The 25,912-nt window shown below is 36.0% G+C and overlaps 1 protein-coding gene across 5 annotated transcripts in view; it reads right to left on the minus strand.

Moving 5' to 3' along the window:
* The window catches only part of NUP107 (nucleoporin 107), a 40,902-nt gene extending 29,288 nt beyond the window's left edge, over window positions 1–11,614 (minus strand). The window contains exons 1-7 of one of the 5 annotated variants that reach the window (XM_057740686.1): window positions 11,493–11,590; window positions 11,300–11,405; window positions 9,660–9,751; window positions 9,054–9,140; window positions 8,284–8,399; window positions 5,389–5,533; window positions 1,471–1,574 (exon numbers count right to left, since the gene is read on the minus strand). In XM_057740686.1, the coding sequence (XP_057596669.1) occupies window positions 1,471–1,574; window positions 5,389–5,533; window positions 8,284–8,399; window positions 9,054–9,140; window positions 9,660–9,735 (528 nt within the window). In that variant the 5' untranslated portion in view covers window positions 9,736–9,751; window positions 11,300–11,405; window positions 11,493–11,590. Of the gene's footprint in view, window positions 1–1,470; window positions 1,575–5,388; window positions 5,534–8,283; window positions 8,427–9,052; window positions 9,141–9,659; window positions 9,752–10,644; window positions 11,243–11,299; window positions 11,406–11,492 lie in introns of those variants that run through there. The other 4 variants (XM_057740685.1, XM_057740684.1, XM_057740688.1 and 1 more) reach the window with 4 other exon arrangements.
* Window positions 11,615–25,912: the final 14,298 nt, after the last annotated feature.

A 25,912-nucleotide genomic window follows, 5' to 3' on the forward strand; every position in this document is an offset into this window, starting at 1 on the left:
ATGTAACAATTCAGAAACTGATTACTGAAATAATATTAAATGCTCAAAAAATGTTGGCTATTACTATTATTTCAATTATTCTTGAATGCAATAGTTTCTTGAAGCCCTTTTCCTTTTCTTTAAAACAGACAACTTTTTGAGCAGTTTTAGGTTCACAGCAAACTGAGTAGAAAGCACAGTGAGTTTCCATTACTTTCCGCCCCTACATACACACAACCTTATACCCCACTAAAAATATCCAGTACCAGAGAGGTACCTTTGTTACAGTCAATGAAGCTACACTGACATGTCATTATTACCCAAAGTCCATAGTTTACATAAGCATTCACTCTTGGTGTTGTACACGCTATGGGTTTTGACAAATGTATAATGACATGTATCCATCATAGTATCACTCCCCTAAAAATCCACTGTGCTCCACTTTCCATCCTTACCTCCCCTTGAACCCTGGCAACTGCTGACCTTTTTATTCTCTTTAAGTTTTCCCTTTTCTAGAATATCATATAGTTGGAATCATACCATATGTAGCCTTTGCACACAGCGTTCTTTCACTTAGTGACATGCATTTTGGGTTCGTCCTCATCTCATTATGGCTTGATAGCCCATTACTTTTAAGGGCTGTATAATATTCCATTGTCTGGATGAGCCACAGCTGTTTTATCCTTCACTTACTGAAAGCCATCTTGATTGCTTTCAAACTTACGCTATTATGAATAAAGCTGCCACAAACATCTATGTGTAGGCTTTTGTGTGGACATAAATTTTTAACTCTTTTGGGTAAATATCAAAGAGTAAGAATGCTGTATTATATGGTAAGCCTATGGTTAATTTTATAAGAAGCTGAGAGAGACTGTCTTCCAAAGTGGCTGTATCATTTTGCATTCCCACCAGCAATGAATAAGAACTCCTGTTCCACACCCTTGCCAGAGTTTGGTTTTGTTAGTGTTTTGGATTTTGGTCATTCTCACAGGTGTATTGTGGCATCTCATTGTTTTTAATTTGCAATTCCCTAATGATATATGACGTGTTTTTAAATTTTTTTTTAATTTTTATTTTATATTGGAGTATAGTTGATTTATAAGGTTGTGTTGACATAGGAAGTTAAACATCTTTTCACACGTTTATTTGCCATCTGCAGATCTTCTCTGGTGAGTGTCTGTTTACATGTTTTGTCCATTTCTAAGTTGGATTGCTCATTTTCTTATTGTTAGTTTTAAGTTCTTTGTATTATTTTGGGTTTTCCCTTTTCAAAGCTGCAGAATCCTTTTGTCCTTAAGAGAAATATTATACGGACTCTCAACATGTGAAAAGCAGAGCTGTTCTGGTTGGCCTTCTAACCATGCCACACCTGCCACCACACCCCTAAGACATCATCCTTAAATACAGTACAGAAATTCACAAGTTGATGCTGTTTAAAAAAAACCTTAAGAGTACTGAAGCCTGACCAACAACAGAGTAAAATTAACTTACCTGACTACTACAAATGTTTTCATACTCTTCCACAAGGTCAAAAACTGTAGTTGAAGAGTGCTTCAAAAAAGACTGCAGGAAATCAGAAAACATACTCATGGATGCTAGAAAACATTAAAAAGAAAAGGAACAGGAAGAGCTAAGGGACATACTTTTAGGTAATTGTTTTAAAAACTTAAAAACATAGCTACAAGTCCTTTTTTTAACAGCTGTATTTAAAAAAGTTTATTATTGTGGTAAAATACACATAACAAGATGTACCATTTTAACCGTTTTTAAGTGTACAGTTCAGTGTCAGTAAGTACACTCACAGTGCTGTGCTACCATCACCACCAACTGACCACAGAACTCTGCATTTTGCAAAACTAAAACTCAGGATAGCCAGGGCAATCCTAAGAAAGAACAAAGCTGGAGGCATCACACTTCCTGATTTCAAACTATACTACATAGCTATAGTATTCAAAACAGTACTGGCATAAAAACAGACACATGAACCAATGGAACAAAATGGAGAGCCCAAAAATAAACTCCCACATACATGGTCAATTACTATTTGACAAGGGAGCCAAGAGTATGGAATGGGGAACGGATAGTTTCTTTAATAAATGGTGCTGGAAAAACTGGATAACCACATGCAGAGAAACAAAATTGCACCCCTATCTTACACCACTCATAAAAATGAACTTGAAATGGGTTAAACTTAAGACCTGAAACTGTAAAACTCCTAAAAAAAAAAAGTGTAGGGAAAAAGTTCCTTGACACTGGTCTTGGCAATAATTTTTGGATATGACACCAAAAGCACAAGCAACAAAAGCAAAAAATCAGCAAGTGGGACTATATCTGTACAACAAAAGAAACAATCAACAAAATGAAACGGCAACCTATGGGATGAGAGAAAATATTTGCAAACTATATATCTCATAAGAAGTTAAACTCCAAAATATATAAAGAATTCATAAAACTCAAAAATAAACAAACAACCTGATTTAAAAATGGGCAGAGGAACTGAACAGACATTTCTCCAAAGAAGATATACAAATGGCTAACGTGAAAAGATGCTCAACATCACTAATCATCAGGGAAATACAAATCAAAACCACAATGAGGTTATCACCTAACATCTGTAAGAATGGCTATCAACAATCAGATAAGAAATAACAAGTGTTGGTGAATATGTGGAGAAAAGGGAACCTTTGTGCACTATTGGTGAGAATGTAAATTGGTTCAGCCACTATGGAAAATAGCATGGAGGTTCCTCAAAAAATTAAAAGTAGAACTACCATATGATCCAGCAATACCACTTCTGGGTATATAGTCAAAGGAAATGAAAACAGGCTTTTGAAAAGTTATCTGTGCTCCCACATTTACTGTAGCATTATTCACAAAAGCCAAGATAGGGAAAAAACCCAAGTGTCCATCACCAGATAAATGGATAGAGAAATGGTATATATATACAACAGAATATTATTCAGCCATGAGAAAGAAAGCAATCCTACCATTTGTGACAGGATAGATCCTGGACAGACCCTGAAGGCATTAAGTAAGATAAATCTGACAGAGAGAGACAAATACTGTACTATATCACTTATGAAGAATCTAAAGAAGCCAAACTCATAGAAATAGAGAGTGGAATGGTGGTTTCCAGAGGCTAAAGGGTGGGGGAATTGCGAGATGTTGGTTAAAGGGTACAAATTTGCAGTTAGAAGATGAGTAAATTCTGGAAACCTAATGCACAGCACTGACTATAGTCAATAAATCTGTATTACATGGTTCAAAATTGCTAAGAGACTAGATCTTAAATGTTCTCACCACAGAAATGATAATTATGTGATGTGAAAGTATGATGGCGGGGTTAGCTAACACTAATAATCATATTGCAATATGCAAGTGTATCAAAGCAGTATGCTGTACACCTTAAACTTACAGAAATGTTATGTCAATTATACCTCAAAAAAAAGAAAAAAAAACCTAAAACCATAACTTTCCATTCTCCCCTTTCCCTAGACCTTGGCAACCACTATTCTACTTTCTATTTCTATGAGTTTGACTACTCGAGGTGCCTCATATAAGTGGAGTCATACAGTATTTGTCCCTATGCCACTGGCTTATTTAGCATAATGTCCCTGAAGTTCATTCATGTTGTAGCATGTGTCTGAACTATATCCCACTGTAAGTATACACCACATTTTGTTTATCCTCCATTCATCAGTGGACATTTGGGTTGCTTCAACCTTTTGGCTATTATGAATAATGGGGCTTTGAACAAGGGAATACAAATCTCTTAAAAATCCTGTTTTCACTTCTTTTGGGTATACACCCAGAGGCAGAATTGCTAGATCATATGGTAATTTTATTTTTAATTTTTTGAGGAACCACCATGTTGTTTACCATAGTGGCTGCATCAATTCACATTCCCACCGACAACGTACAAGAGAGTTCCAATTTCTCTGCACCCTTGCCAACATTTGTTATTTTCTGTTTGTTTGGGGTTTTTCTGGGTTTTTTTTTTTGTTTGTTTTTTGCTTTTTTAACAGCAGCCATCCTAATGGGTGTAAGGTAGTGTCTCGTGGTTTTGATTTGCAATTCCTTAATGATTACTGATATTGAGCAAACTTTCATGTGCTTATTAGCTACCTTTATAACTTCTTTGGAAAAATGTCTATTCAAGTCCTCTGTCCATTTTTCAATTGGGTTGTTTGTTTTCTGTTATTGTTGAGTTGTAGGAATTCTTTCTATATTCTGAATATTAATCTCTTATGAGACATACGATTTGTAAATATATTCTCCCACTCTGTGGGTTACCTTTTCACTCTACTGACTGTATCTTTTGACACATATTTTGATGTAGTCCAATTTATCTATTTTGATTTTTGCTACCTACAAGTCGTTTAAGATTCCAAAGATGTATCATTTACTAGTTTGTCAACAATTACTACAGAAACAGGAGCCAAATTTTAAAACATCTGAATTATATTTTAAGTACACCATAACAAAGTAGCTGAGAAAGTTGTAACAGATACTAAAATGACATGTTCTTTTCAGGAAAAATACACTCTACTACAATACTGTATAATATTTAAGGCCTCAGCCATGGTTCATACTAAAAATGAAATTCTTTTTTTATACACTTAAGTACAAAGTATTTTTGAGTCACTCAATATCTGAGTACTAATAACTGGCAGATACTACAAAGTAGCAGTCACCACAGTGTTAACAGAAGGGCTCTGAAATTAAACTGCTTAGTTTCAAATCCTGGTGCCATCACTTCCTAGCCAGGTGAGCTCAAACAGGTTACTTAATCTTTTTGAGCAACAGTTTCCTTTCCCTGAAAATGGAAATAGTTATTGTATCTATTTAATGGACCATGAAAGGAGTTAATGTTCAGAAAGTGATAAGCACACCGACTAGCACTCACATAAGTCAGCTTATGATGATAAAATGATGAAGAACCTATGTTGTAATGTGCAGGTACAAAGACACTAAAAGCAAACGCTTTTTTCCAAAAGGGAATGGTAATAACCAACCTAAAGTTAGAATGGTCACAATACTATTTGAAGAAACAGCATTAGCATCTAGGCCAGATAAGACATGTCAACAATGTCAGATAAAAATGAAACCAAAAGAAAAAGAGAAGTTCTTTCAACAGCACAAAATATGGAAAGAATAAAAATATTAGAAACAAGTCTAATAACCTAACAGGCTACTATTTACACTGAAAGATTAAATGGCAAAATGCCGCTCCAACTGAGAACTAAGGTGGAGGTCTCAACCTTCTAGAGCCACTACCTCAAATGGCACAGCCACTACCATAACTAATTAGCTTTACAAAAAATATTTTTTAATGATGTTCAGGAATAGGAGACAATTTCCTTGATCTTAGTAAAACGACAAGCTACTATGTTACAGACAAAGCTGTACCAGCTTCTCCAGGATCATCCTCCCGTAACATAACCGCACTGAGAGTCACATCCTCTGTTACACTGTGGGGCTCTGTGTTTGTGAACAGGCCTGCACGCTGTGAGGAGAATGCAGCAGCCCAATTACTGTCATCCAGATTTGTTACCTGAAAAAAAAAAAAAAAAAAAGGAAGATACAGAAAAGTAATGCAGTTATTGCTGCTGAGTGAATAAAGACTTTAATAATATTAAAATTTTTAAAAGACCATATGTCTGTGTTTTTCACTTTTAAAAGATAGGCACAAGGCCATTTGGTTAAGGAAATTATGGCTTTTTAGTTTGTTTTTGGCTGCACAATGCAGCATGTGGGATCTTAGTTCCCCAACCAGGGATCGAACCCACACCCCCAACATTGGGAGCACAAAGTCTTAACCACTGGACCACTAGGGAAGGCCCAGCTTTTTTTATTGTTTTCTTCTTTGTACTACTCCATACTTAGAAAAGAAAAAAAAAGCCAATAAAGATTGTATTTTGTAATATTTAAGCTGATATTAGTAAGTAAAATAATATCAGCTCTAGTCCTACTGCTCTAGGACTAGTTCAAATCATTTTTTTAATTTTGGGAAATAGTACAGAACAAATGACCCAGTTTCTACAACAAATGAATGGTAATGAAAAAAAGGATGATGGAGGAACTTAGAGATTAAATACTTAAGAGACATACCGAACAAATGCAATGTATTGAGCTTGTCTGGATTCTGATTTGAACAAACCAACTTAAAAAATCTGACACAAATGAGGAAGTGTGAACACTTAATTAAATATGTATTGTAATGAAAAACAGTATACATAAAATGGCTATTTGAAATGATAAAGGAATTACTCTGTGTGTGTAGGGAGGGGTTAGATGTGTTAACAGATGTGTACTTATGTTAAAGAAAGCATTCTTATGTCTCAGAGATACCTACTGAAGTATTCACGGCTAAAACGGTATGAAATCTGGGAACTACAATGTAGGAGAAATGTTTTGGCTGCATCTGCTGATAACTGTTGAAAGTGGGCAATAAACACATGGGGGCTTACTCTACTATTGTATTTTTGGACATATTAAAAAACAGCAATAAAATTTTTTTTTATTTACCTTTATTTAAAATCCAGGCATGAGCAACAATAAAAATGTACCTTTAGGGACTTTCCTAGTGGCACAGTGGTTAAGAACCTGCCTGCCAATGCAGCGGACACAGGTTCGATCCCTGAGCCAGGAAGATTCCACATGTCGCAGAGCAACTAACCCCGTGCACCACAACTACCGAGCCTGAGCTGTAGAGCCTGCGAGACACAACTACTGAAGCCCACGTGTCTAGAGCCTGTGCTCCACAACCAGAGAAGCCACCACAAGGAGAAGCCCACGACTGCAACGAGCAGCCCCCAATCACCACAACTAGAAAAAGCCCGCGCACAGTAATGAAGACCCAATGCAGTCAAAAATAAGTAAAATAAAATAAATAAAATAAAACAAAATAAATGTATCTTTAAATCAATCTCCCCAAGGAAAAATGCTAAAGATGGGTGTTGGGGCCCTATATATTAATGACGTAGTAACTATGTGCTGAGGAGAACTTAGCTTCAGCTTCCGAAGACTGATTGTTTACTCCCTTCTGGATACTTATCATTATTATAAAGGTCAAACTGAAAATCTTACACAGCAGTGATATTTTGCATTCGGAAAAATTCTGTGGTCCATAATCAAATCTTGGTAGGTAGACACATGGCAAAATCAACATAGCAAATAACTGTACTTCCTTCAAGGCAATCTATATATTTAAGACCACCTCTCACAGCTGATATTAAAATTGGTAAAACAGATCAAGAAAATATCTTTGACTACAAGGTAATTTCCAAACATTCTGTAATAACATATTTACTCTATCCTGGCATTTTAAAGAGTAACAATTTTACTATTAATCTTGCAGTTCTGAAGTAGTAAATAATAAAATTCATCTTCTTATGTGTAAACTTAGCAGTCAATTCACTTATGTTTTTAAGAATAAGAATAAACACTGCCAAAATAAACCAGCTTCACAAGCAGAGTAAAACTGTTCAATGACTAGATTACTGTTAGATATTAACACTCTAAAAAATTCATAAGACTATAATAAATATTTCTAAGATCGATTTAACCTTCTAAGACAAGGAGAGGTTTAACATGCAAAACCATTCCGAAAAAAAACACAAAATTTAGACAATTTTCAATGCGTGTAATCTCTGCCATTTTAACAAGCACAGAGCCAAATAAAGAGCCATTTTCATCTTGGTTTTGGAACTAAATGGGCCATAATACACTACTACTTCAACAAAACTCTTCCATTTTCTTCCTCTCAAACACAATTCTTTCTTTGTCTATAGGGTATTTTAAACACCTAGGTCACGTCATTTTGCATCACAGTTTAAATGACATTTCTTTTGCTATTTTAAATACTGTACCATAGTGATTCCTAAAGAGTATCTCATCTACTTTTTCCCAAATTTTCTCTTTTCTTTCATTTAATGCTTTGTCCTTCTTGCTTATGACAGTCTTCATTGATTACTCTTGGCTTCCTTTTCCTCTATGCTCCTAGGGCTCAGCTTTTATACCACTAGCAACCAATCAGAACTCATTTATTCTGATCAGCAAACTGTCAGATTAACACATTTTATCTGCAACTAACTGCTGCTGGTGTCACAGCTTCCACCTATGACATGAGACGCTTAAGGATTTCAGTTTTCTGAAAGTCTATCTAACTAAAAAATGATTTCAACCAACATAACTGAGTTACTTTTATGATGAATAAGACTTCAATTCTCATTAAAAGCTTTTAAGCTAAATATCATATCTTTATAAAAAGGGAGAACATTTCAGTCCCATTTTTCTACATACCATAGACAGATTTCCTAAGAACCCCGAAGAATGTGTAAGCCGGGGAGACCTCCCTCCAGTTCCAAGAATGCAGGAAACATCTGGATGCCTTAGAAAGCTTCGGTTTGGTGGAGTAACTACAAGTAAGAGGTTAGTAAAAAGAATTTGAAGTGCATGAGCACTGATCATGAAAACAAAACGAGCAAACAAACAATAAAAAATAATTTTCACCTTTCAATTATTTAGATTCTAACCAAATAAATACTTTCAATATTAATATTTCCATGATATGAAGATTGAACTTACTTTTCTAAATATGAACTTTTGGTACTATTGAGCCCACCAGGAAAAATTTTACCGCAAACAGAGATGCTTTCATTATAGCATAACTGAGCATAAAAAAAGAACACTAATGAGTCCATGAATCTGCCAAATTCTAATTTTATACAATATACTATAGTATAGAGGACATGGGCTCTGAATTAAGCAGATTATGGTTTAAATTTTGGTTCCATTACTTACATACTTACCTAGCTATGTTATCTGTATTAATCAACTTCTCTAAGTCTCACGTTCAGTTTTGGCAAAATAGAGATAATACCTATGTCATAGTTATTATGCATTTATGTAAAGAACAGTGACTTACACATGGTAAGAGTTCAACAAATAGTAATTGCAATCATTATTATTTGTTCTTAATTAAAAATAATTTATAAAATATAGTATATATACTATGGTATTAGCCACTATTATTATCACTATCAAATTGTTTTAAAAGCAAAAAATCTTACAAGGTTGTCGAAATGAGCTGGGAGTTCGGGGGATAACCTGGTTTCTTGGTGTAGTATTAGCAAAAATTTCATCTTGGGCTGCCCGAACTACAGGAAAAGTTAAGAAAAGTTTTTCATGTAGAAAAGACACCATTAATATTAAAATGAACCATATTTACACTATACAAAATATGTGAATACATTCTTCAAGGACAAGGTATTTTATGGCTACCATATTTTCTACGCGAAGAGTAAATAATTCCCTCTCCCATTTAAATTCTCAGTCACCAGTCTTAGGTTACTACACGCTGAACTAAAAGTTGTTAGTCAGATTTCAAATACTAAAAATAATCTAATCTCAGCAGAAGCTAACCACAACACTAACCACAATATGATTGTTAGCAGTAAAATGAAACATCCTTATTTTCAGGGAAACATGAATCTCACCGAATTCCAGCATTATACTAACCAAATAACATATTTGGTGAATTAAAAAGAAAAAACAAACTTTCCCAGCATATTATTATTACCGCTAGTGTTTATTATCTCTCATAAAAAGTAAAGTCTATAATCCTGATTCCAAACATGTTGCAATTTTTATAATGATGCTTAAAATGCAAAGCATACTTAAAACTCTTTTTTGAGCACTCTGTTTGCGTGCAGTCCGAGTCACCTCTGCCTCCCGGATCACAGGAGATGACATCTCTCCGAAGCCACTCCTAAAATGGTATAATCAAGCTCATGTGAATGAAATGAGAATGTAGCATTTGCAAAAAACTTTATCATCATTATTAGAGCAAAGGATTCTAAACCAGTCAAGGTGTAGATCATCCCAATAGCCAAGTCTTTGACATTTTTGTTGACAATGCCCCTCTGGCTCCAAATCCTGCTTATCCCTCAGAGTCCTGCTCAAATTCTACCTGCACAAAGAACTCTCTGACTTTTCAACACTTACTTGTTATTTTCTCCTATGGAATTATTTTAACACTTGGAACCTAAATCTATATTATATCACTGTTTTAGATAATTGCTTCATGAAGGTAAACCATTCCTTGCTGGATTGAGGAGGTCCCTTAAATCAGAGGAACTCTTAAAAGGATCTTCTGTAGTCTCCAAAATACTTCAAATCATGGGTACTACTGTTTAAACTGGTGACTTGGGAATCTAAGTAACAAAGAACTCTAGTAAATTGGAGAGAAATGATCCTTCAAGTTTTTTCCCCTGAGACTACACTAAGAGTGGCTCCTGTCTCAGCATTACTGTAGTCACAATGCCCCTGTCATTCCCAGCCCAAAGTCTAGAAAATAAATTGTGTGAATTAAGAGACCTGTATTTTAAGACAAGAATCTAATATGTATTTCCTCCACTTAAAAATCTTCAGATAGCTATCAGATAGCCTACAGAATCCAGATCAAATTTCCTAGTATGGTTCTTACAATCTGACCCCAGCTTACCAGTTCTGCCTTATATTCAGCCACAGATATGACTCCCATACAAACACATACGGCATGTGACCATTCAGCTGCGCTTTCATATCCTTACACCTCTGTATGTGTTGCTTCTTTCACAGAGGCCTACATTTGCCCCCTTGGTCTACCTGGTGAATACTTACTCATCAAACAGCCTCCTGGAGTCTAGAGACAGGAGCCATCTCGGCTGTCTAGATGCCAGTCTAGACGCATCCAGGCTGGCAACTTGGTTCTTCTATTTGTTAGTTTCTTAACTGACCAAATTCCTTAACCTTTTTTAGCCCCAATGTTATGTGTGAAAAGAGGATCACAGTAGCTATCCTCATAGAACTGTCAGAAAGATTAAATTAGCCAATAATGTATTTAAAGCGTTTAAGGTACTCAATGTAGGCTACCGCTACTATTCACAGACCAACTAGAAAGCATCCTCTTTTTAGAGGTCTTCCTGTTACCTCCCATGACAGAGAGACCTCATTGCTCCCTCATTTCTTTCCCCACAGAGCAGTACAAAACACCATCACTCCGTACTGCTCGGCTGTCTCCTCTACACACTTCCCGAGGCCAGGAACCTTGAATAACTCATCTTTTACGCAGGTCCCTAGCACAATGTCAAGGTCATCGAAAGAATTCAATAACTATCTGGTGCCGAAACCTGTAATCAGAAAGTCTAGGTTGAGATCCCTGTTCTGGCACTGACTGGCTTTGTGATCTCGGACAGGTCACTCAGCACCCCAGGAGCGAAAAAAGGTGCGCGAAAGTGAGTAGATGACAGAGCCGCCGCGGGAACCAGGCGATTACCATTAGCCGAATCCCTTCGCGACCCAAGCGGTCCTTCTTCCATCAGCTGCAGTCTCCCAGCCCAGAAAAGGAGTCCTAGGGTCAGCACCCGGGCCCTCGTCGGCTCCTGTGGGAGTCGGGTCTCACCTGTCTCGTTCCTCCCACACCCTGGAGAGACAAGGACCCGAGCTCAGTCGTCACCACCAGAACTGACCTGTCCATGCCTATAGCCTTCTCCACCGAGACCCTTGCAAACTCAGCTCCAGCTTAGCCGCCGCGTTTCAGCCTTCCCGCCCTCCGGAAGCAAACCCCTCGACCCGGAAGCATGTCCTCGCTACGCCGCCGTAGGAAAAAGAGGCGAGGGGTGGATGGGTGGGGAGAAGGAACAACGTTCCCATTAGGCGCATGCGCAACTTCTTTCTCCTGCAGCCGCCTGTCCGGTCTGCGCACGCGCAAAGATATGCCCCTGGTGGACGGCGCAGGGCGGGGCTGGGGGGGGAGGGGCCTGACCGTTTAGCAGTGCCGTGTGGCCGCCACTTTGCCTGACTGGCGTTTATGTGCGTGGTCCAGGCGCCGGGGTTATCCTACTGGGACACTTGACGTATATTGATAGTCTAGAAAAATGTGAAGTCATTTCCTGGTATTCTCGATGAGAAACAGGCTGGACCTGGATTTCAGACGTGCAGTCTCTACCCTACACCTCTCTTACTGTACTCACGTTGTTTGAAATGTAGTGTTAACCCCCTGCAGTTTTTGAAATTGTTTTCCGTAATGTCTATTTGTTCTTTATTAAGAACGAATATTTCTTTGATATTTTTCCCTATTAACGAGAAAAGGATCACTTGTCTTAAAAAGCATGAAAGATGTTGGTATTGCCTCTAGTTCAAAGTGCAGGATAAGCAAAAAGTATATTCTGACCCTGAAGGAATCGGTCGAAGTTTTTTGCTTTCGGCATTTACATTTCACTCTAATCCTGGTAAGTGTGCTTCCCGGAAGGCTTCTTCGTACCTAATTCCCGCTGAGAAGACTTGGGGTTTTGAAAATAACGTGGCATCTGTAGCGTGGAGATAACACCTTTATCGCAGAGTTCTTGGGAGGATTAAAACGAGATGTCAGATGTGCATTGCACATAGTAGTCATTGAAATGTTAATTTTCTCCTCCTTCAATAACTACTTGGGGCTCACGCTAGTGCTCTCTTATTTTTCCCAGCTCCTAATTTTCTTGTACAAAAGAGCACTTGTCTCTTAGGGAGAATGAAAAGTGGTCTTAATGGTTTTTGTCAGTGACAGAGGCAGATTTATTTAAAGTATGAGCCAGTGTTTCAGGTTCTTGCCGCATGTCCTCTGGCAAGTGAATTCCAATGTGTTTTATTCATGCAAGGTACTTGAAGTGATTGACTATAAGGCACACAATAAAAGGGAAAAGCTGTTTTGGGCAAAGGATTAGCTCAATGCTCAGTTCATAAGCAAAGATGAAACACTTATTACAAAGTACACTGAGTTTCACTTTTGACCCAATCAACGAGTAGGCATGAACAGCATATTGAAACCACACAACTCACATGGGATTCCAACCCAGCCAAAACTTATATTGGACTTGAACCCACATTTAATTGAAATCACACGCCTTAAGGACTTAATGAAGCTCAGGTTCCTTATGGCTTGTTGCGGAAACAATTCCATGAGAGACAAAAGGATAGGTAGGAAGTGGAATTATTCGTGGAAACAATCTAAGTGTCCATCCACAGATGAATGGATAAAGAAGATGTGGTACATATATACAATGAATATTACTCAGCCGTAAAAAAAATGAAATATTGCCATTTGCAGCAATAAGGATGGATTTAGAGATTATCACACTAAGTGAAGTAAGCCAGACAAAGACAAATATCATATGGTATCACATATGTGGAATTTAAAAAAATAATACAAATCAACTTATTTACAAGACAGACACAGACTCACAGACAGAGAAAGCAAATTTATGATTACCAAAGGGGAAAAGAGAGGCAGAAGGATAAATTAGGAGTATGGGATTAACAGATATACATCACTATATATAAAATAGATAAACAACAAGGATTTACTGTATAGCAGAGGGAATTGTAGTCAATATCTTGTAATAACCCACTATGGAAAAGAATCTGAAGCTGTGCACCTGAAACTAACACAATATTGTAAATCAACTATAGTTAAATTAAAAAAATAAAACAAAAAAAGAAGTGGAATTATTTAGAGAGATACACATTCCGTAGGCAGAATGTGCTCTGTCTCAAAAGGAAAAGAGGAAGCCCCAAAATGGGGGAGGGGGGGTAGTTTTTATGGGCTGGGTAATTTCATAGGCTAACAATTGGGAAGATTATTCTAACTATTTTGGTGAAGGGGCAGGGATTTTCAGGAATTGGGCCACCGCCCAGTTTTTGGCCTTTTTTCGTCAGCCTCAGAGCTGTCATGGCACCTGCAGGTGTGTCATTTAGATGCTAATGTATTACAATGAGTGTGTAATGAGGCTCAAGGTCTGCTGGAAGTCGAATCTTCTGCCATCTTGGATCTAGTTTGTTCTAACCAGTTTAATGTGGTATCCTCAATGGCTATGTCATTCTTTTAAAAGCTGTGCCCTGCCTCCTTTCCCTCCTGTTTCAGCTTTAGGCCACTACATTTAGGGTGGCTTGTTACATAGCAATAGACAACTGGAACAAGTGGGATTAGACTATAACATTGTTTTATAATCTGCTTTTTCACTTAAAAGTATGAAGATTTTATCATATCAAATATTATTCATCTGCAACATTCTTAATTTAGCCAGATGTTTAGAAGAGGAAAGTTTTGTCTCTACTTACATTGACAATGCAACTTAACACAGTCTGACGTCAACCATCACTGCCAAGTGAAAACTGCTCCAAACAAAGTCACCAATGATCTCTTTGTTAGTAAAAGTTTATTTTTCATTTCTCATCATCTTGGGTGCATTTGACACTGTAGACCACTTTCTTCTCTGCCACCCTCCTGTCTGTAGGTGTCATGACTTTACTAAGGGGCTTCTCTGAGTACTCTCTGGCTTCTCTTGACTAGTCTCCTACATGGGCTTTTGAAATCTGCCTTTCCCTTAATTGTTAATTCATTTTCTTCAGAATTCTGACCTAAGCTGTCTTTTCTTCAACTCTGCACTATCCTCAGGCTTTAAATTACCAACTCTTTCCTCCCAGATTCCCAATTATAGTTCCAGCCCATATCTTGCTTTTGTATTCCAGACTCATACATCCAGTTGCTTACTGGGCATATCCACTCTGAGGATACAGAGTATCTGAAATTTAACATGTTCTAATTCTAATCTTGAACTCAGCAGGTCTGCCCCCTCCCTCACTTCCCACCAAAACAGCAACACAACTACAACCCTACCTCTCCTCCTCAATTTTATATCTTGGCAAATATAAATTGGCAAATCCAATTAGCCAAGCCAAAAGCTGGGGTTTAATTTCAGTAGGAGGGAAGTTCCACAAGGGCAGAGGTGTTTATCTGTTTTGCTTAGTATTCTATCCCTCTAAATGTTTGTCAGCTGAATGATTCTTTTTTTAAATTTATTTTATTGAAGTATAGTTGATTTACAATGTCATGTTAACTTCTGTATAGCAAAGTGATTCAGTTATATATATTTATACTTTTCTTTATATTCTTTTCCATCATGGTTTTATCACAGGGTATTGAATATAGTTCCCCATGCTATACAATAGGATCTTATTGTTTATATATAATAGTTTGCATCTACTAATCTCAAACTCCCACTCCATCTCCCCCGCCATCCATTGAATGGTTCTTATCTCATCCCACACACCTACTTTGTCATCAGATCTTGACTATGTCTTCCCACTTCCACTGCTACCTTATTCCTAACTCATCATCCCTTCACTGTACGTCCTTCAACTGAACTTTTTTTTTCCTACTGCTGAGGGAGTGATCTTCTAAAAACACAAGTCTTCAATAAATATATATTCTTTACATATGTAATACATATAGTAAACTGCATTTATGGAAACAATAGAAACCTTGGAGTTATCCAACAAGGATATTAAAATAACTTTTTAACATATTCAGGAATAGAGAAAAAGATGAAAGTAGATGAAAAGATGAACAATTTCATCAAAGAATTAAAAATCTATCCAAAACAATAACTTAAAAATATAATATCAGAAATTAAGAATGAATTTGATGAGATCGAAAACTTATTGGATATGAAGAAAAATTAAGATTTGTGAATTGGAAAATAGGTCAATAGAACATTTCTAAACTGAACCACAGAAAGGAAAAAATTATAGGACACAGAGGAAAAAAAGTATTAGAAATAATAAAAATATATTTAGGTACAATTTTTTAACACTAGAAACCTAACATCACAAATTTAAATGCTAATTGAAAAAAACAGGCAAGTATTAGAAATAACATGAGTGAATTTCTGTATAATCTGGGACTGGGAAAAACTTTTCTTAACTATGATTCAAATTTAGAATCAATAAGGAAAAAGAGTGATAGATTTTATTTCATAAAAGTAAGAATTCTGCTGCATTGGAAACAGTATCATGACAAAGTATGGATAGATGACGAACTGAGAAAATATTCACAATTTGTATCACAAAGGGTTAGTAGATTTTATGTGTGGGACATTCTCAGCCTAATAGGGCTACTAATGAATTAAAACTCATTAATATGTTTAAATTCACATAAATTCTTGATACATACTTATTTGTCACCTAAGAATGCTAATGAACCAACACATTTTTAAAACTGGTAAATAAAGGGAAAGAATCAAGTGTCTAAATAAATAAATAAATAAATAAATATAAATAAAAATACAAGTCTCATCATGTCACTCAACTTTCAGTTTCTGTCTGATCTCAATTTTAACTTCACACTACTTGACTCAGCCTTCAGGATCTGATTTGCCTGACTGGCATCATACTACCACTATCTTTATCTCAAATTCTATATTGTAGGCATGTTGAACTACAATTCCAAACATTCTGTGGCCATTTGCCATATGTTCTCCACTCCTACCAAGCAGAGGCAGAAAGGGAATAAACCAATGCCCACATCATAGACTGCTGTGCAGTCTTAAAAGGATGTTTAGAGATGGTTTGTAATAACTTGGAAATGTTTATGTTTTGCTTTAAATGAAGGAAGCAGGTTGATATATTTTATATATCGGTGTGCTCAGAAACAATGTAAAAATGAATAAAAATTATAAAAACAGAGGCTGGCATGATGGTGATGGAGGGATGAATAGGTGGATCACAGAGGTATTTTAGGACAGGGAAAATATTATGTATGATAATGTAATGGTAGATACATATCATATATGTTTGTGCAAACCCATAAAATGTACCACACCAAGAGTGAAACCTTATGTCAACAGTGGGCTTTGAGTGATTATGATGCTAATGCAGATTCACTGGTTGTAACAAATATCCCACTCTGGTGAGAGATGTTGATGATGGGTTCTGCATGTGTAGGGACCGTGGGGATATGAGCAATCTCTGTATCTTCTGCTCAATTTTGTTGTGAACCTAAAACTGCTCTAGAAGAAGAAAAATCTTAAAAAAAAAATCTGAAAGACTATACCAAATGTTGATAATGGTTGTCTTTGGTGAGATTTGATGACTTTGTTGTTATTGCCTAGTGCACCGTGCCTTGTTTTTTGTTTTGTTTTTTTTTAATAAGCAGTTTATTTTCATAGCATAGTTGAATTGAAATTCAAAGCAACATTTTAACAAATTTATTAAGAATTCCATTGAGCCAGATATATATCAAGTGAATTAAACTATGGTAGGTGCTTAAATATTTTTTTGCCATGTCAAAAAGATAGAAGGATTTTGAATATAATTGTAAGATACACTGTAGCTTACATAAAACAAAAGGAAGTATTTAGGTTATTAACAGCTTGTTCAGATATTAGGTGGTGTTTGGTTTTTTTGTTTGTTTTTGTATTTGTTTGTTTGTTTTTGGCTGTGCCAAGTGGCTTGCAGGATCTCAGTTCCCCCACCAGGGGTTGAACCCAGGCCACAGCAGTGAAAGCCTGGAATCCTAATCACTAGGCCACCAGGGAACTCCCTGGGTTTTGTTTTAATTTTAATATTTGAGGAGCAGTTTTCTTTTTTGAGCTCAAAACATTGCAAACATGCTATTAAAATTTCATAATATTCTTTTTATCTAAAGAAGTAGAATTACAGAAAGAATAAGTAATTTACTTCAGGTCATGGACTTGAACTAAATTGAATCACAAGCCAAAAGCAGAGTAAATAACATGAATCATGAATTGAATACAAACACCAGTTTTTGGCTGAACCAAAACCACATGTAGGTTTTAAGACCTAGCTTGGCTCAGGAGACAATATTGCCTGGATGTTAAGAACAGTCTTGGAAATCAGGTTTCCCAGGTTTAAATCTCAGTTCTGCAGTTTATCAGCTAGTTAACTGTTCTAAACCTCACCTCTGACCGACGCTTACAGTCGAACAATAAAGGAACCTCTGCTGGTCACAGAATAATGCAAAAAAACCCAAGACTTAATATTTGTTTAATCCAATACTCGGACATTAGTCTGAGGCTTGGACAGTGTTCTATAAACACCTCTATCGCCAGGACAAGCAACCCCAAAAGTTTGGACAACCATGAGGAAACAAAGAAACACCATGCAGGAAAAGGAGCAGGAAAAAACCCACAAGACCAAATAAATGAGGAGGAAATAGGAAAAATGCCTGAAAAAGAATTTAGAGTAATGATAGTAAAAATGATACAAAATCTCAATAACAAAATAAAGTACAAGAAACAGTTCATAAGAACTCAGAAAAACAAACAGCAATGGATAACAAAATAACTGAAATTAAAAATACTCTAGATGCTATAACCAGCAGAATGACGGAGGCAGAAGAACGAATAAGTGAGTTGGAAGATAGAATGGGGGAAATAAACGCCACAGAGCAGGAAAAAGAAAAAAGAATAAAAAGAATAGAAGACAGTCTCAATGGGGATATGTGTATAAAAACAGTTGATTGAACTTGGTGTACCCCAGAAAAAATAATAAATAAATAAATTAAACCTCACCTCTATAAATGAAAATATTTTCTTACGGTAGTTGTGAGGACTAAATACAAAATAGCAATAGAGCAAAGTGGTCAAAAGCTCAGACTTGAAAGTTGAATTGTCTGGGTTACATCCTAGCTCCACTGTGCACCCTTGGGTCCAACTGTGTGCCTCAGTTTATTTTGGGGGGTGTAATAACAGTATGAAATCATAAAGTTGTTAGGAGGCGTTAGTGAGTTAATGTGTGTATAACTTTAGAATAGTACCAGGGCTTATATTGTGGCATGTTATACATGTTCAAAAAATTCTTATTCTTGTAATAATTATCAGTTCATTTTGCAACATCAAACTTAAGACATAGTGATAGAGGCATTGATAACATAGATTGAACTGAACCAATTCCAATCCTTTTTTTTTTCCTGTGATGCATTTTTTTGTAATGCAGAAGCATTTTTCCCAGTTTATATAAAGAGCTCAAAATAATTAATACTTCATATTGATAAATATAAATATAATTGCAAAACCCTCTTTTGTATTCCATATAAAGCAGTTGAGTGGATATAATCATTAAGAATCCTTTACTCATCCATTCACAAATAATTATCAAGTGTCTATTTTGTACCAGGCACTATGCTTATAAAAACTGGGAGATACTGATTGGGGGATAAAGGACATTCACTGATTAAAAAAAAAAGATCATGTAAACTTACCTGTTCAAACATACTTAACTGCTCATAAACTTGGAATACATAAATATTTTAAATCACCATTGTAGTCACCAAATAAAATTTGGCCATTATTTTCTTAAAATATTCTTACTTAAAACCTTTTAGGGAATTCCCTGGCAGTCCAGTGGATAGAACTCCACATTTTCACTGCAGGAGGCATCCGTTTGATCCCTGCTCTGGGAATTAAGATCCTGTAAGCTGCGCAGAGCGGCCAAAACAAAACCCTATGATGAGGTAAAACTGTTAGATCTTATAAACTGATATTAACGCTTGATTGGCAATGTTTTCTTCTTTTTTCTCTTCTTGATGTTAAAACAGCACTTTTAGCTCTTTATTTATTAAAAAGAATTGTGACATATATATTACATAAAACTTACCATTTTAGCCATTTCCATATGTGCAATTCAGTAGCGTTACATAACTTTCACATTGTTGTGCAAGGAAATACTTTAGTCTTAAACATATAAACCAAACTATACACCAAAATAAACCCCAAATTATTTTTTATTTAATTTGGCTTCCTGTTCAAGATGCATCAGATCTTGATAGTCAGAATAAAATTCTGACACACATTTCATGCATGAGTAGCAGTGATACTGTAAAGCAGTTGTACATCAGTGATGGGAAGGAAAACAGAGCTTTGAATGGATTTTAGGGGGAATCTGTAAGATATGAGTTTGGTCCAGAGAGATCAGGAAGCAAAAAAGATAGAAAAAAAATGTTAAATTTCATGGAGAAGTTCATGAGTCAGGGGAGTAAAAAAGTATTTAACTGTGGAGTGTGAACTGCCTGTGCCCTTGAAGATTCAGATGTGTTATTGGAACTTCACGTATAGGAGAAAAAGCTAATGGAAAGACTCACCCAGACAATGATAGGAGTCTAGGAAAGGATGTGGTCCTGGTGGTGATAACGGGAAGCTATTGATCAAGTACATTATGTCTTTTCAGAGATGACTTTTTTTGTGGGGGGTAAGGTGGGAGGGGTGGTAGTAGTATCTGGTTTGAAGGAAAGTGCTTTACCTTGAGGACAAATGGGGTCAAAGTTTAAATACGCAACCTAGTTGGCCCTTGTTTGTTTATCTTGCCAGTAAAGCAGGGAGTGTAGTGTACTGTGGGGGGTAGGGTCTTGCCAGTTCACGTTTGATGAGTTATTTCACCTCTTTACACTTCAGTTTCTTCTTCTGTAAAATTGAGATGAGTATTGTCCTTAAAAGTTTGTACTGGTGATTAAATATGATTTATGCAGCAATTTGAGAGGTGGCACAGAACACAAGGACTCCTTGAGTTGAATCCTTCCTCCCCCACTTACTCAGTGGAGCTTTGGACAAACTACCTCTCTGCTTCTGTATAACAAAAGTGACAGTACCTGCCTAAGAAATTTATCATGAGGATTAAATGAGTTTACATAGACAAATCACTTAGAACAGCATTTGGTATATAATTATCACTCAATAAACAAAGGCTAATATTATAATGCACCACATATGGTAAATATTTAGTATGTGTGCTTTTGTTCAGCTCCAAGAAGACAGGGGCCATACCTGTTTTATTCATCTCTACTTTTTGTCACTTGGTAGGTGCTCAAATTTTTCTTAAATGAGTGAGTCATTTCCAATCGATACAACTGCATGCAATTCCTCAATAAATATTCTAATAAGAGTATCTACATGTATATAAATCAGACTGAACTTATTTTCATTTATATTATATTCGTATATAGGTACCTCACAGTACTCTCTACCACTTCAAAAGAGTTCTTTATCATCACAATCTTGTGGAGCTTAAAAACAGGAAGAACTCTTGAATAATTTATGTATTATAGCTTCTCCTCTTAATCCTTTCAAATTATATTCAATATGAAAAGGAACATGGAATGATCAAATGTAAAACTTTGTAATTTCAAGCTAGTCAGTTATTGCTGAATTGTGATTTAAACAGCAATGTCTGGGAGATTTTTAACATGAAATCATAAATATGTCATTGCTTCTTAGAATTCTGACAGTAAGGTGAGCGCAGGACGTTTCACTGCGGCTTGTGCTTCTAGTGTTGAAAGCGTCGAGCAGTCAGTGACATTTTCAAGGTAGTGGTGAATTTGCTGACAAAAAGTTTGCTAGACAATTAAATCAACTGCAGTGACTCTTTACAGACATCTCTGGCATCATCAACAGTGAACATGATCTTGTGGGACGATCAAAATCTAAAATCATTATTCCCTGTTGATACAGGACCTTCTCCGCCTAAACCAAGAAACTATAATTGCAGCTTATGCATTTTGCTTTGCTCTTTTCACGTATTTCTCTGCTTAGCATAGAAATCCTGTAAATCAAACACACACTTGCATTTCTGATGAATGATTTCTTATGGCCCTTGAGACAGCATTGCTGCATTGTGTTTTCTCTAAATAGCATGATTTACACTCTGTTTAGGTTTTATTATGAAAAGAAGGTAGCTAGGATGACCCTTACCCCATAAATTTGACTGGCTAAAAAAAGTCACGTTAAAATTTTTTTTCTTATATGGTCTTACTTCTGACTGAGCCCTCAGCCTCCCTGATTTGGTGGGTTGAAGGCAGGAAATTCAGCCTCACACATCATGGGGGTTCTTTCCTCTTCTCTAGCGTTTGCATAAGAATCCATGGTGCTAAGAAAGATAAAGGCATTCAGCGTTCAGTCCACTTTACCAAATGCAGGTTCGTCCAGATCTCTGTGTCTGACAGACATCGGAGGGATGGGAGGCATGTGCTGCATACCCAGTGAGGTGGAAGAGGTCAGGGAGGGGTTAAAAGAACACAGGGAAAACAAACACACCGACTGTAAAAAAGGACACACTTAAAGAAAAAAAAACTTTAAAAATATATGACTTGTGACAACTCCGCAGTTAGCACCAAAAATACTGTCTTTGTAAAATAGTGGTTCAACGTTGTACAAAGCCTTCAGGTCTGTGCATTGTGAATGGGTTTGTTGATGAAGAATACATTGCTAATGTGAAAAATGAAGCCAATGTAGATTTTGTATTAAACTTTCAAATTCTTAAAAAAAATCCACATCATCTGACCAAATGATAACCTTTTGAGAAACAATGTAACAAGTAATTTAAAATTTTGAATGGGTCTCATATGAGTACAGTTACCTCTTTCTATAAGTAAATATCTTCTAGTTTGATGATACATGAAAATGTATCCTAAAGAGGATGCGTCATGTGTCCATGATGCTATGAATCTATTCTTTAACAACAACACAATTTTCAAGGGGTTGTTTACTTATTTATTTTTTGGCCACCCTGTGCAGCACGTGGAATCTTAGTTCCCCAGCCAGGGAGCGAACCCATGGCCCCTGCCTTGGGAGTGCAGAGTCTTAACCGCTGGACCACCAGGGAAGTCCCAAGGGGTTATTTTAATCACTGAAAATGTAGCATATTTAGTTCATAAATCAAGAGCAGGCATTGACTTTTCAAATACTTTGAGGATATTTTGAGCTACAAACATATTGACATATAAAAGCCAACTATGCAGGTTCTATAAATAGAAGAGCATTTAAAAGCATAAAATAATATAATGTAGGTATTGGAAGTGCAATATAATGCCAAGAAAAAGCTGTGTCTGTCTCGAACATTGCCCTTGAAACTCGTTAGAAAGCTGGAGTCTGTGCCACAAAAGGGCATTAGGTACATCTGTGCTTCAAAAATCCATCCTGCCTTCCTATTTGCAATTTTTAAATGATGGAGTTTAATCTTAAGGAAACTGCCTGCCATCCTAGGAGAGTCCTTCTGCTTCTTTGTCCTTCACAAGATCAACTGAAGTTCTTCAACTGTGTAAGAAGGTTGAATTTCAGGGAATAGAAGAAAGCTAAACTCCTTTGGCTTTTTGAATTATGACTTTTTTTTTTTCTGATTTAGCTATGAAGTTATGACTTAATTACTTAAATTTTTTAAAATTTATTTTTACTTAAAAATAACAAGAATATTAGGGAGAAAAATAATAATTCAAAAGTCATCTATATTACTACTACTAGTACAGTAATTTTTATTATTGCAAATTATCCCCCACATGTTGACATCCATATTTTACATATAGTACTGAGATTCATATAGCTTTTAAAATTTATATTCCAGAAACTGCTGTTTACTTGCTACTGACAATGAGGAATTCTCTATGCCTTTGTGCTCCTGTTGTGTTCTCCCACGGCTGTATTTTTGCTTTCCTTCCCTTATCTACTCAGATTCCCCTGACTCTAACTTCCTCAACCCTCCCCTCCTCCATAACCATGTTAATAACCTGGAATGTCGTTTTCTGTACATTTTCCAGACTCATGTAACACACACACACACACACACACACAACACAATCCTTCCCTGTATTTTGCTTTGTTCACTTTCAACACCTCGTAGAAATCCCTCTAAGTCAACCATTAAACAACAAACTCTGTTGTTGTTTTTCTTTTCCCACACCACATGGCTTGTGGGATCTTAGTTCCCCGACCAGGCATTCAACCTGGGTCCTCGGCAGTGATACTGGAGGGTCCTAACCACTGGACTACCAGGGAATGCTCGCAAACTCATTTTAAATGGCTGCATAATATTCTATGTTATGAATGCATCATAGTGTATTCAACCATTCTTTTGATGGTCATTTACCCTAGTTCTGTTTTTTCTACTACACTGTAGCAGTGTGTGTTTTTTCTTTGGTGTAGCTATTAGGAGTAGGATGGCTGGGTCAAATATGCCTACTTTGACTTTTATTAGATAATAGCAAATTAAAATTTTTGCTTACCTAAGGCTCTACAAGTCTCAGTTCCATCAGCAATATATGACTCCTTTCTTGCCCTCTAACCTCCCTTCTGGGATTGTACTGTTATCCCTGAAAATTTTGCCTGTGTGTTGGGTTCTTTGGTACATTGTCTTGCATTTCTCTGGCTACTAGTTAGTTTTGAGCATCTTTTTTTGAGCTTTTTTTTTTTTTAATGTTTATGGGCCATTTGAATTTGCTCTCTTCTAAACTGCCTAGTAATATCTTTCACCCATTTTTTTTGGATAGTTTCTTCTCAATTCTTACAAACGCTTTGTATTTTATAGATATTAACTGTGTGTATTATATTTTTCCAAATCAACCGACTTTATATTTTGTCAAATTTTAAATTTATAGATTCTTTAATTTCATTATTTTAATTTAAATATATAAAATATTTTAATTTAAAAATAGCTTTAGAGTTTCATGAATTGGCTAAAAAGATCTCCCCTGTCTCTAGACTACACTTCCAGTCTCTTAGATTTCTTTTTCTGTTTTACTTTTTATTTAATTTAAAAAATTAATATATCTGGAGTTTACTTTTTGTGTGATATAGGGGTTGCACTTTCATTTTCTTCAAATGAATAGCTAGCTATGCCAGCATTTACTAAAGGAACGTTCTTTCTTAGTGAAATATAGCTTTGTCATATATTAACATTATATACATGAATCTACTTCTGGACTCAATTCTACTTTACTAATTAATGTCATTTCTTCTTTTACTTGAACTTTAAGATCATTTAATTCAATTTCAATTTCAAAACTTCACCAGTTGAAATTCAAATTGGAATCATATTACATTAAAATGTTAATTTGGGGGAATTGATATTTTATGATATTGTCTTCCCATTCAAGAATATAGAGTTTGTTCCGGTTTAAAAAAAAAATTAATTTATTTGGCTGTGCCAGGTCTTAGTTGCAATGTATGGGCTCTTTAGTTGCAGCATGCAGGATCTAGTTCCCTGACCAGGGATCGAACCCAGGGCCCTGCATTGGTAGAGTGGAGTCTTAACCACTGGACCACCAGGGAAGTCCCTCAGATCTTGATTTATGTTATTTAATAAAACTTTTTAATAGCTTTTTCTTGTTTGCCATATTCCCTGAGATGTTTATAATTTTTGCATGTTATATTTTTCTCACATCAACTTCTAAGTGCTTATTGTGAATATAGAAGAAAAAGCTATTGATTTTTGGCATATTTATTTTGTATCCAGCTACCTTCCAAAGTTCCTGAAAAATTCTAATAGACTTTTTGAGCTTCTCAGGTATTCATTTATAATAATTTCGTTGTCTAGTGTTTATAATGAATGTTTCATTCTATTGATTTAAGGCATCCATTAGCACTAATAGGAGGCACTAATATCACCTCTTTCATAGCATTGTTTTGAGGGCTAAATAAGACAAATACCTGTAAAGTGCTTAGAGCAGTGGGTGGCACATAGTAGGGGGTCCAAGAAATAACAAATATTGTTATTACTTCTCAACTATTAGAGTTTATGAGTTCTTCAGTCTCAAGTTTCTCATGGGAACATCATGCCAAAGAATGAGAATTCAGCTATCACTTGCTGGTTTTTCTTATTCTTTCATCATTCTCAATTTTAATTGGTTTTGGGGAGCCTGGTTTCTTAAACTTTTATTTGTGATTCTCTCATCTTGAGAGGATGACAGGAAAGGAAAGCAGAGAAATAGTCTATGTTTGGGGATGATTCCATAGATTGTTATTATGTAATAATAACAGATTAATAAATAAAAATAATCACATAATAATTATGAATGTTATTATATCATAACAATCCCTGGAATCATTACTGTTCCACAGATTATCTTCCTTTGGAAAAGAGAAGTTATAGTCAAACTAGGTTTAAGGCTAGGTATTGAATGTGTCTTGGCTTAACTCATGTGGTATGTTTGAGTTTATTGTGTGCAGGTCAAGGAGACTTGTCACAAAATCTTTTGCTTCCCAGAATTTGTTACCTTTCTTCTTCAAAGCCAGATAAGGCAGTTGAGCCAATTGTGACTAATTCTACTGCTCCTCTCAGTGAGTTTCACAAG

The sequence above is a fragment of the Hippopotamus amphibius genome, chromosome 7 (assembly GCF_030028045.1).
Source record: "Hippopotamus amphibius kiboko isolate mHipAmp2 chromosome 7, mHipAmp2.hap2, whole genome shotgun sequence".
In the NCBI taxonomy this organism is placed as follows: domain Eukaryota; kingdom Metazoa; phylum Chordata; class Mammalia; order Artiodactyla; family Hippopotamidae; genus Hippopotamus; species Hippopotamus amphibius.